Below are 11,650 nucleotides of genomic sequence, written 5' to 3'. Positions count from 1 at the left end.
AAAAGAGGATCACTCTATTACAAAATTCGCAAGAAACTAACGTGCATTTGTAACAAAACTATGGAGTTCCGATCTTTAGTTTGTTGGAATCAGAACCAAACTAGCTAGCACCAGTTAATTGTCCGGTTAAATTTTGACCACCACGGCGATTGGAGTCTTGAAGTCCTAAAAATCATGATCCTAAACTTCTCCCAAGAATCAATTACTCGTCTTCAATGTTTCGAAAACAAGGAAAGTGCATTTTTGAATCGAAAGGTCTGAACTGTGAACCGAAGTCTAGAGTTGTGGCCCAGATTTCAACCTGTAGAAAGGAAGGGGAGGACTGCCACCGTTCTATCTCATGCGGCTCTCACGCAGGCACAAGGATCATCATCGAAGTGTGTGTGGTGGCATGTCATGGTCAAAACAACATTGTTTGACTTTGACCTCCATTCATGTTTCAGTAATCAGTATGTCACACGTGCCCATTTTTACCATAATTGCTTTTTTCAATCAAGGTCCCTAACGAGTGAATCTTGAGAGATCTTTTTCTCGCTACTACTATTCTATTAGAACTAGGAGCGGGCACAGGCCCTTGAGAGACCTTCTTTTTCTCGCTGCTGCTTCTTCAAGAAAAGTGGAGATATTACCAAGTGTTGGAGGCAGCACATGGAGCAGAGTATTTCATGAAATTTTCATGTCAGAAGTGAGGGAACTAAGGCTTGGCAACTGATTGCGAAAGCTTGAACAAAACGACTTAAGAATGTCATTTGTCTTTTTACTTCAACCTCTCTTCGATCTTAGTTCCTTCAACACCTTCCACATTACATTTAAAAGGAAAACTAATAGAATAAATGTTTTACATAAAATTACGAATAAAATTGTAAGTATATGTCATACTAGTGTGTATGTGTGTGTATATATATATATTTTAGGCCAACACTCACACTCAAGGCAATAATCGGACCGATTAGATCCAACCCAGTCATTGGTCATAGTTTTTTTTATAAGAAAATCCTAAATATATTTTAAAAAACTTATTTCTTTACATGTCAGTTGTTGATACGATAGAATTTATGATATTTAAAATTTAAAATTTAAATTAAAAAAAAAAACTAACAAAATAAATCTTATAAGTAAAATTATAAATAAGAGCACAATTACATAGAGCACCACTCTTCTTCGTATATGACATCTGAATCATTTGTTGGGCCCTCTCGTAATCGTTTGGCATATCTTTATCGATATTCCCTTCTCTTTTTCACGGTTTCATGCTTATATTCCGAGTTAAAAAGTGGAAACGGCATAGAAGAAGACAATACCAAATTAGAGGCAAATGCATAGTCCACGTGGCTTTGGAAGTAATATGGGGATGCGGATGGAGAAATAGCTCCCATTGGCTCGAAATCTATCCACGAAAGTAAGCCTAGATTTCCTCTCCAGATTTCATTATCCAACATGGCTCCTCCACAAGCCTCTTTTTGATTCTCTCTCCCTCACACTTGATAAAGCCATCCAGGTATCCATTTTTGCTAGATAAACCTTAAGCTCCATCTATCTACAATTTCCTTCACCAATCTGTTTAGTTTCTAGAGAGAAAGAGAGATGACTGCTACCTCTGGTGCTGTGCTAAATGGGTTGGGATCTTCCTTCTTGTGTGGAGGAAAGAGAAGCCAGACCTTGTTGTCTGCAGCTGTTGGAGCCAGATCAGTTGGGGGTGCTGCTGGGCCAAGGAAGGTGATTGCCATGGCTGTTGCTCAGGCAAAGAAGTCATGGCTTCCTGGTGTGAGAGGTGGTGGAAACTTAGTTGACCCAGAGTGGCTCGATGGGTCGTAAGTTTCTCTCGCTCAAATAATTCACAGTTCTCATGAATTCCTCATTCTAAAAACTACGATGTCAACTAACACATTGTCTCAATTTTCAATTGCAGGCTACCAGGTGACTATGGTTTCGACCCACTGGGACTTGGCAAGGACCCAGCATTCCTGAAATGGTACAGGGAAGCCGAGCTCATTCACGGAAGGTGGGCAATGGCTGCAGTGCTTGGTATCTTTGTCGGTCAGGCTTGGAGTGGCATCCCATGGTTCGAGGCCGGAGCTGCCCCTGGGGCAGTTGCGCCATTCTCATTTGGATCCCTCCTTGGCACCCAGCTTCTCCTCATGGGCTGGGTTGAGAGCAAGAGATGGGTAGACTTCTTTGACCCTGACTCGCAATCCATCGAGTGGGCCACGCCATGGTCGAAGACTGCTGAGAACTTTGCCAACGCTACCGGGGAGCAAGGTTACCCAGGCGGCAAATTCTTTGACCCCTTGGGATTGGCAGGCACGATCAAGGACGGCGTCTACATTCCAGACGTGGAGAAGCTGGAGAGACTGAAGTTGGCCGAGATCAAGCATGCTAGGATTGCCATGCTGGCGATGCTAATTTTCTACTTTGAGGCTGGACAAGGGAAGACACCCCTTGGTGCTCTTGGCTTGTAAAAAGTCCGGACTTGAATGTAGATAATTGAATTAGAGGCAAGAGATTCGTAACCCTGGGTTTGTTGAGATCTGGGTTCCTCCATGAAACTTCGAATTCTATACTTTCTTCTTGGATTAATGTGTGTTTGTAAGATAATGAAATTTAGTACTTCATTCTCCAAATCTCCTATCTTCTTCTGTAATCAGTAGGACTAACAAAGCCGGGTCTTCAAAGCATTGGGGACTTGATTTTATTACTTGCAAATGCTAGTGTACGCGAGATCTCTATGCATTTGCAGACCAATAATGATTTTACTATAAATTCGAATATCTGAAAACTCAAAAACCAGACAGGGAATGGAAATGAGGAGAGGGAGATGAGATCAAACCAACTCTCCAACCAGATTCTAATTTCCTCTACCGGAAGAGATCTTAAGGTGAGAAGCATGAAACCTTCAGGACCACCTAGCAAGTGGTTGTTTCCTATACAAGTCGAGGGGAGAGGCGAATAAACTATAAAGTGTACTTTGGAACCTGTTATGAATTTTAAATGATCTAATACATAATTTTCCTACATAGAGGAAAATAAGTAAAGATTAAACATGAAACATGTCTATGGTACAGAAGAAGAAAGTCTATGAGAACAGAGAAACTGTCCAGAAAATTTTCAAAAGATGCTTGGTTGCCTTTTGAGCCCCTTTTTTTAATGGAGGTGTTGGCCTGAGAAATGGATATTCTCAAAAGTAACATTTAATCAATTGACTACCAATTTGATTACCACAAATGTTTGCATTAAAAAGGTAGGTGCATGATTAACGAAATTATTGGGAAGAAAAGGGTGCAAATCATGCAGTGCCTGTGGCCATTAGAAATTCACCCTCGCATACAACCTCACCTCCAACGTATGCCTTCCCTTCCATCTTTGCAATTCCAAAGCGTTTCTGCAGTTTGATAAGTGTCATTCTCATAACTAAGGTGTCACCAGCAACCACTGGTTTCCGGAATCGCACTTTGTCAATGCCAGCAAAGAAGAAGTTTTCACGAGAGCCTCCAACTTCTGGTTGCAGCATAACCAAGCCACCAACCTGAGCCATTGCCTATATCCAACAACCACTGCCATACATCACTGTCTATCTGATTCGCTATCACTAAAGCAAATATTGAGAAGGCTTTCATTACATCTTCCTATTTACTTCTAGTCCAGAATAGATGAAAGGAAAGCTAATTGTTTATACAGGGAAGATGATCGAGAATCCTCTTCTTGTGTCAAAGATATGAATAACATGCACAGAGCAAAAAATTTAAATACAACGACTCGTGAACAAACACACTTTAACAGTTTGAATTGCTGATGATGTTGTCTCAACAGTCATCGTTTAAAAAGTTTCAACACTTGTGCAAAGTACCGTTGTGTTTAATCATCTTGGTTTAAGCTTCCAATGCTATGGATTAAGGGTATCAAGACTTTTAAATCTTCAGGATAAGTTTCAGTTTGGGCGTTTTCATTGGTACATTTGCTATTGCTAGTAGGCATTTCCTATTACGGGAATGCGTGTCTGGAAGCATTTTCCTAGTAAAACAATTGCAATGCAAAATTTATTACCAGAGGCCCAACTTCCGTAGCGGAACCCGCTTCTTATCGTTCTGAATTAAATATTTTTTTTGCCATAATGGTTCATTTCTTCTTAATCGTATCTTTACAACCCACCACATAGCCTTAAAGGTGGAATGGCTTCTGTGTGATTCCTAGTGAAATCCATATTAGGAAATTCGCCTAGGAACGCATAACTACCCAAGGATCATCAATCTACTTGGGAAAAATAAATGGATCAAAATGGAAGAATGACAGTGGAAGAAAGCAGTTACCTCGACCATGAGAACACCAGGCATTATCGGCCTCTCGGGAAAATGGCCAGGAAAGAAATTGTCATTTATTGTTACATTCTTTATAGCAACAGCTGAAACTCCAGGATTGTATTCAATCACTCTATCCACTAAGAGAAATGGGAACCTAAACCACAGCCAACAGAAGGAAAAAGAGTCGAACAGCTTATTTGCACGAATGTTACAGAAAAAGAGTCACTAACCGGTGAGGTAGAATTTCACGAATCTGGTTGATATCCATGACAGTAGGAAATGCTGGGTATCCTGAACAGGAGGAAATAAAAAACCCCATCACGTTCACCATTACGCGAAGAGAGAGTACACATTCGGGAAGAGAAGTTCTTACTTGACTCTATGGGGATGTCTTCATTCGTATCTTTTGCAGCGTCCAGAGAACAATAGGTGGTGGAATGGCTTGGATTAATCTTCTTCTTCAATGGAGTCGCTACAGGATGAGATCTGAAAGCAGGAACAGAGATTCGCGATCGGGACAGAGACAAAATGCCGCCGGGTCGATGAGAGAGCGACGAGTGGGAGCTGAGAGAAGGAGACGACATAAGCAAATTGGAGAAAGCCGAGGCCGCCATTGATTATGGTGAGTTGAGAAACAGAGAGAACAGCTGAAAATGCTGGGTGTGTGAGAGATGGGCAAATTTGTGTAGTTTGGATGGGGGCGAGAGCTACGAGGCAGGAAACGTTTGGATGGGGGCGAGAGCTACGAGGCAGGAAACGAGAATGTCCAAAGTTGTCTGCTGTTGTTGAGCGAACAGGGAAGTCAGAAAGAAAAAAGCCAAGGTTAAGAGCATCGGTTTAGGCATATGTATATGAAAAATCACATTTTTTAAATTTAATTTACCATATAAGTAAAATTTCTACATTAACTTATATAAATTTAAGATAAAATAATAATAAAATATTATCATTTTTTTTTTTTACTTTTTTTTTAATAGGGTTTGATCTTCAAATATGTAAAATATTTAAATAAAATATTTTTTGGAGAGTGAATGAGTAAAATATGTAGTAAAATATTTAAAGGTAAAATATGTAGAAAGAGAGTGGGAGGAGAGAAAAAGAATGAATAAAATATGTTTTGGAGAGTGAATAGTAGATTTTTAAACATGTAAAGGTACTGTTCATAGCTATGCAAATATTTGAAGATGCATAATCTAATGTAGATGAATTTAAGCTCATATTATGCAAATATGACTTTGCATATACATATGCATAGACCAATGTGGATGCTCTAACAGAGATTGCAATGCTTGATTGAAGGATTTGATTGGAATGAGAGACCGAGCTCGGTAAAAGAGACCAGATTGTCTTGCCAAACATAAAATCTCAAGTCGGGTTTGGGCTCGGGTAATTGGAAATTTTTTCTCCTTCATTAAGCAAATATATTATAATTTGTAGATATATTTATCAGTTATAAGATATAATAATTAACAGGGTGGAATGTCTCAATATTAAATTCAAACTAGCAAATACAATACAATAAATTAAAGAATCTATGATAGGTGTGTGTAGATGCAAGCTTTTATTCAATACTTCATCTTCAATGTTTCTCTTATTGTCAGCAAAAATCGAGAATCCGAAAAATGTTGCCTTCAACTCTCCCATCAGCCGGCCAATAATATGAATAAACTTACTCCCACACCTCACACCACACACATTATGCAAGAACCAAAAGTGTAAAACCAAATGCAAAATATACCAATTTCGTTTTCAATAAAATAAAAAATAAAAGTCAAGCAACGAGAAAAGAAGAACGTAAGAAATAATAAAAAAAAAAAATAGAACACACTGTTAGAACAAGCGAACCTAAAAGAAGCAAATTCAAAACCAAAAACCAATGGAAAAAGTACACACAGAAGGACAAAGAAAGAAAGCCAAAATCAACCAAGCAAGGGCAAAAATGTACACATGCAATCAAACAAGGATAGAAAAATAAAAATGCAAGAAACAGCCATACAGAAATGGAGAGACAAATCCACGCACAGAAGTAAATAAGAGAAATATTAAGGGACAAAAACAGAAAGTAAAAATGGGACCAAAAGCGCTATTACTTTTTCGAATGAGGCTTTTATATATAGAATAGATATATTTTTTTCAGCTGGATTATGACTTATATTTCCTTGTGTTTTGGGCCTGAAATTCTACGCTCGGCTTGTGATGGTACTATTCCTTAATGGTGGTTCTTGGCGCCTTGGGCGATCATGGTTGGCCCAATTATGAAGATTCTGACCCTTTTTTTTTAATCCAGGCCTAAATAGGTCAGAAAACGTTTTGTCTTTCCCTCTTTTGTATTCCGTGGGCCTTTTATATTGTTTCATTTGGAAGAAAGAAAAATGGATGTGCAGAGTGAGTCAAGCCTTGTGAATGCAGACGCAGACGTGGCTTGACTCACTGGCCTTTGTTCTAATATCTCCTATTATTCATTTGCTATTTTTAAAAAAAAAAAAAATTACTATTAATAAAATTGGATAATTTTTTAATTTTTTCTTAATAATTAAAAATGTTTAAAAAATATTTAAAAATAAAAAAATTTAAATACACTATAAAATAATAAAAAAAATTATGGTAGAGTAATAAGTTTATCATCATCCGCATTAATTGTCAAAACGTTTCTTTCTTTGACAGCCCCCCACCATCGAAGTGGTTAGTTGTCGAGGAATCAATTATAGAAAAGAAGTCGTTATGATTGATAAAGTCACACCCATGAAGGCTCCCACCGTCAAATTAAAGTAGCCAATTAACTACGTAACGCGCTGCTAGGTTGCATGTAGGCCAAGACAATAAATTAGGTCGCATGCACATGCATGCATATGGAACGTTTCCTCATATTTCTTTCTTTCTTATCGATACCAATTAATTTCATTTCGTTTTTTAAATATCATGTACGTACGTGCCGATGTGCATGCATATGGAACGTTTCCTCATATTTCTTTCTTTCTTATCGATCCCAATTAATTTCATTTCGTTTTTTAAATATCATGTACGTACGTGCCGACTGTCCTAGCTAGCTATGACTATTACACTACGTACTCTCACGTGTTCATGTTAATGATAAAAATTCTAAAATTAAAAAATCAATTTCTTATAAAATTCTATATATATGATCAATAATTGTTATTTATTTTTATTTTCAACCACTACATTTATAGATATATATATATATATATATTATATCAGCTCAGATCAATCATGTAAATCTTGCGATCGGAATATTAGCCAATATTCCTGATGATCTTACGCCATCCATACTTACTCCTATAATCTAAACACATTATTAAACACAATGCACGCCGAATCTACTTAATTGGCTAACGCCAATAATTAAATAATATTCTAGTCCTCTCTGGTCCCTTTTGATAGAGCTCTAATGACTGGCCAGTTAGTTAATTGCAGAGCATATTTTGCGAATTTCACCCTGGGTTCCTGTTTTAACATCAATGTTGCTCATCTTCACCATGGACCTTCCAAACTCCACATTGAAGGCAGTCACTCCCAAGAAACGTTTAACAAAAGTTTTTGTGGAGGCATCAGTCCATAACTTTTGATCCGACTCGAGTACTCCACGGCCTTTCATCAAGTTGTAGAAGTAAGACGTGTCAAATCTGTTTTGGCTACCAGGATCTAGTCCTACACGCCTTGTTCTGTCACCATTTTGTGGGCAGAGAGCTCGGAGTTGAGGCAGGAAAGCTGGGTCAATGGTAGGATCAGCACCATTCCCACTTGTGGTAAAGTTGTATAGTCTGTAACTGAATAGCCGGCATGCTGCTGTTCCAATGGTGTGTCCACCTATATATATAGTAACAAAATTGCAAACAATTAGTAATTAATTGACATACTATACGTATTTTACCCTACATATATACGTGCATGTACGTACATTGAGATCATATAGGTTTGAAGTTGATGACTTTATGTAATAATTAGCCAGTCATGATCTATGTCCTGATTTTATAGTTGACTCTGGCTTTATAGTTAACTCAACTTAATTCTCTATTTGTCAAAATCAAAAATCATGTATCTATAATCATTAAGACTGTGTAGAGATTTGCATTAATTAAGTAGTTCATACCAGCGAGGACAACAAGATCTTTAGTGTCGAGACCTTTCTCTGCAAACTTTTGCTTTTGAACATCAATGGAATCATTAAAGGCAGGCAAATTGGCAGCATCTGAGTCCAATGATACCCTGCCATCTCTGCGTCCAGTAGGCACTTGCCAGCTCTGTCCCTTGGTCTGCAATAACAATTGATGATTGATCAATATAATATGATTATAAGATCGCATGCAAGATTATTGCTCATGTATACGTGTGTGCATGATTCCGAACTCCAAATGCTCTCATCTCAAATGTTATATATGAAATCAAAATTACGATAATATATATATAATTACCAAAAAAACAGAATCACGGGCAGCAAGGGCAAGAATATCAGCGCAAGAAACGATGCCAGGACATGCAACTTCAAGCTTGGCCTTGGCATCCTCAATGACTTCAAATCCTCTTAACAACCTGTTAGGTGGGGCTGTTCTCTCAGTGTTAGTCCCCTCAATAAGGACAGAAGCATCGCAACCATGCACAAAGCAATCATGAAAGTGCATCCTCAACAGCCCCGAAGCGATGGTAGGATTAGACTCAAAATGAGTTTGAACAGTAGATCGAACAATGGATTCTACTCGAGGACATGTTTGTGAATAGAACCCTACACAGGTGCCAACTTGGCCATGCACCAACGATGCACCCTGTAGGGCGAGCAATACTACTACTATCAATCTCGAAACTATTACATTGTTTGAAGTTCTACCTCTCATTATGGGGAGAGCCAGAAATTACAATGATATAATTTGGCTTGAGAATACTCAGCCTGTGCTGTAGTGTGTAAGAAGTGCTAATTTGGGTTGTGATATTGCGGGGAGGGAAGTCGGATATATATATAGGATGTAAAGAGTCCATGTAATTAAGAAGATGGGGCCGGGAGAGAATTAGTAAGCAAAGCCGGGTAAAAGAACCCGAACCATTCAAAGTTGGGGTGAATGATGTGCTGGGGCGCGTGGCTGCTACTGCAAGTACTTGTGTAGTAGTGTGTATATATGTTGACTGGATTGCGGTCGTGATTAGATGCTGATTTGCGTGGTTCCTGTTCCACATGATTCAGAAAAAGAGTGAGAAACGGTCGTTAGATTAATGGACTGTTCAACAGTACTGTATTTTTAACTGAACATCAGATAAATTACAATGATTGAGGATTACAAGCGACGGGAATGAGTGCTGGTAACAATTTTACTGGTCGCATGCATGCATGCATGCTGTGGGTCTCTTCTAATTAAGAAGTACTTCTTAATTAGGAACATTACCTCGTCCAATTACGTACTGGCCCATTGTATGAGAGAGAGAGAGAGAGAGAGAGAGAGATAAATTACAATTGGTATATATATATATATCGGTCTTTAATTAGCTAGCTAGTTTCTTCATGCAACTTGTAGATGGTGATGTTATAAATAGACTTGGAGAAATAAATACGACATTAAATACGACATTGGGTTGGTTAACATCTGGTTTGATATAGTCCAAATTCAAACTCAGCTTTAATTAATTTACGACTCAGTTCAAATCCATGGCCCAAGAGTCCAACTCGCTCCTGCCCAATATGTCTCTCGAAGTGATGATGACCAGATCAGAACCACCTTAAGTTGAGGGATGGCCGACAAACCATAATGCACCCTGTGAAATGCATGTGCCTAGCTTTGGATCGATGGATCGACCTAATTAAACACCAAATTAGGGGACATATGTCTTGTCTCCAACGTCACAATACTTAAACAGAGAATAAGTCCTATTTAATTTTACAGATAAAATGAGATATTTTGAATAATAATAAATAAAATATTATTATAATATAATTTTTTAATTTTAATATTTTTATATTGAAATTTAAAAAATTAAATTATTTATTATATTTTATATTAAAATTTAAAAAAATTATAATAATGAGATTAGATAAAATGCGATAAAATTTTTAATTTTAATTAATCAATCCAGGCCTATAAATTAGGATCGACGAGACAAAACCCTACGCAATTTACACGAATTAGGCGTCGCATTGGCATGCACGCATATATAATTAAATAAATGACAAATATTTCAACAGGTGAATAAAAAGATGCTTGGCATCTTCAACCCATGCATGACGAGAATTATGGACCATCAGCCATGGATTAGAAATAGGGCTTAATTGATTTAATGAGATCGTCGAACCAGTAAGTACATGCAGTGTATATTGAACGTCTCTTTCATGAAAGCTAATATAATTAATGCATGCACTTGGGCATAGGGGCGGAACGAGGACTTGGTCCGTTTAGGGGTGGAGGGAAAGATCAGCAAAGTGTATCATATGTAAAGGTCATGAACAATAACCGACATTTAAAATAACAAAATATGTCACTAACATTTAACATTAATTATATAAAGTAATTATTTAAGGACAACTAAATTATTAAAACTGCCAGTCTCAACCTCTTACTTGATCAGCTTCATCGGACTTAAGTGAATGATAAAAATTATGATAGAAATAGTTATGTGAGATTTGTTGAAATAAATAATAAAAATTAAGTAAACAAACGATAAAAATTAGTTATGTGGTATTATCTTTGTCTTCATTCCTAATTGTTAATTCGATAGTAGTATATATATACTTACTAACAAAATTAATCTAACTTAATAAATTAGTTTAGTGTAAATAAATAGGAAAAGATAAAACCAAATTAATAAATTAGGTTATTAATCTAAATTAATAAAGCAAAGATAAAACTAAATAGCTTAGTGTAAATAAATAGGAAAAATAAGGTTCATGTAAAAATAGCTTATGAAAAGAGATCAAAATATTTTCTTACCTCTTCTGAGATGTAAAAAAAATGAAAATGTGAGATTTTATTAATAACAAAAAAATAGGTGTGAATATGAAAAATTATTGGAAAACTAAAAGAAATCTAGACAACTAAATATTAAGTAAGATTTTTGAAAATGTTTTAGGGAGATAAATTATCTTTATATTAGGACATATTTTAAAAAATTATATATTAAAATAAGTTTTTAAAAATATTTCAACAATGAAAATAGGTGGAAAAAAAAAAAGTGAAGATCGATGTTTGACGTCTTAAATGTTGGGAGCTACGTACGGGACGGCTAGTGACGCCATGGATTAGAAAAAGGGTTTGGATTTAAGAGTTCTTCTATACAAGGACCTACTGTACACGCAACCTCCCCACTCCGCCTACGTGGCAATTTTTTTTTTTTTTTTTTTAGGGAAAATGCGGGCGTTT

General features: G+C 36.9%; 3 protein-coding genes across 4 annotated transcripts; 1 reads left to right on the top strand and 2 right to left on the bottom strand.

The window, feature by feature from the left end:
• Positions 1–1,452: 1,452 nt before the first annotated feature.
• On the top strand, positions 1,453–2,621 carry LOC122309476 (chlorophyll a-b binding protein CP24 10A, chloroplastic). Its single transcript, XM_043122976.1, has 2 exons — positions 1,453–1,811; positions 1,910–2,621. The coding sequence occupies exons 1-2, from the start codon at positions 1,585–1,587 to the stop codon at positions 2,457–2,459; spliced, it is 777 nt and encodes a 258-aa protein (XP_042978910.1). The 5' UTR covers positions 1,453–1,584; the 3' UTR covers positions 2,460–2,621.
• Positions 2,622–3,091: 470 nt separating this feature from the next.
• Positions 3,092–5,128, bottom strand: LOC122309477 (3-hydroxyacyl-[acyl-carrier-protein] dehydratase FabZ-like). Of its 2 annotated transcripts, XM_043122978.1 has the most exons (5): positions 5,055–5,128; positions 4,669–5,019; positions 4,526–4,586; positions 4,305–4,449; positions 3,092–3,535 (listed from the first exon to the last, which is right to left on the bottom strand). In XM_043122978.1, exons 2-5 carry the CDS (start codon positions 4,907–4,909, stop codon positions 3,284–3,286), a joined length of 699 nt encoding a protein of 232 aa, XP_042978912.1. In that variant the 5' UTR covers positions 4,910–5,019; positions 5,055–5,128; the 3' UTR covers positions 3,092–3,283. The 2 variants fall into 2 exon arrangements, with proteins under 2 accessions (XP_042978912.1, XP_042978911.1); XM_043122977.1 differs by having other exon boundaries at positions 4,669–5,106.
• Positions 5,129–7,412: 2,284 nt separating this feature from the next.
• LOC122311424 (peroxidase N1-like) lies at positions 7,413–9,223 on the bottom strand. Its single transcript, XM_043125977.1, has 3 exons — positions 8,726–9,223; positions 8,404–8,566; positions 7,413–8,120 (listed from the first exon to the last, which is right to left on the bottom strand). Exons 1-3 carry the CDS (start codon positions 9,140–9,142, stop codon positions 7,714–7,716), a joined length of 987 nt encoding a protein of 328 aa, XP_042981911.1. The 5' UTR covers positions 9,143–9,223; the 3' UTR covers positions 7,413–7,713.
• Positions 9,224–11,650: the final 2,427 nt, after the last annotated feature.

Source organism: Carya illinoinensis, chromosome 5 (genome assembly GCF_018687715.1).
Source record: "Carya illinoinensis cultivar Pawnee chromosome 5, C.illinoinensisPawnee_v1, whole genome shotgun sequence".
Lineage (NCBI taxonomy): Eukaryota > Viridiplantae > Streptophyta > Magnoliopsida > Fagales > Juglandaceae > Carya > Carya illinoinensis.
Note: the sequence above shows the minus strand (reverse complement) of the source record. Positions and strands in the feature narration are given on the sequence as shown.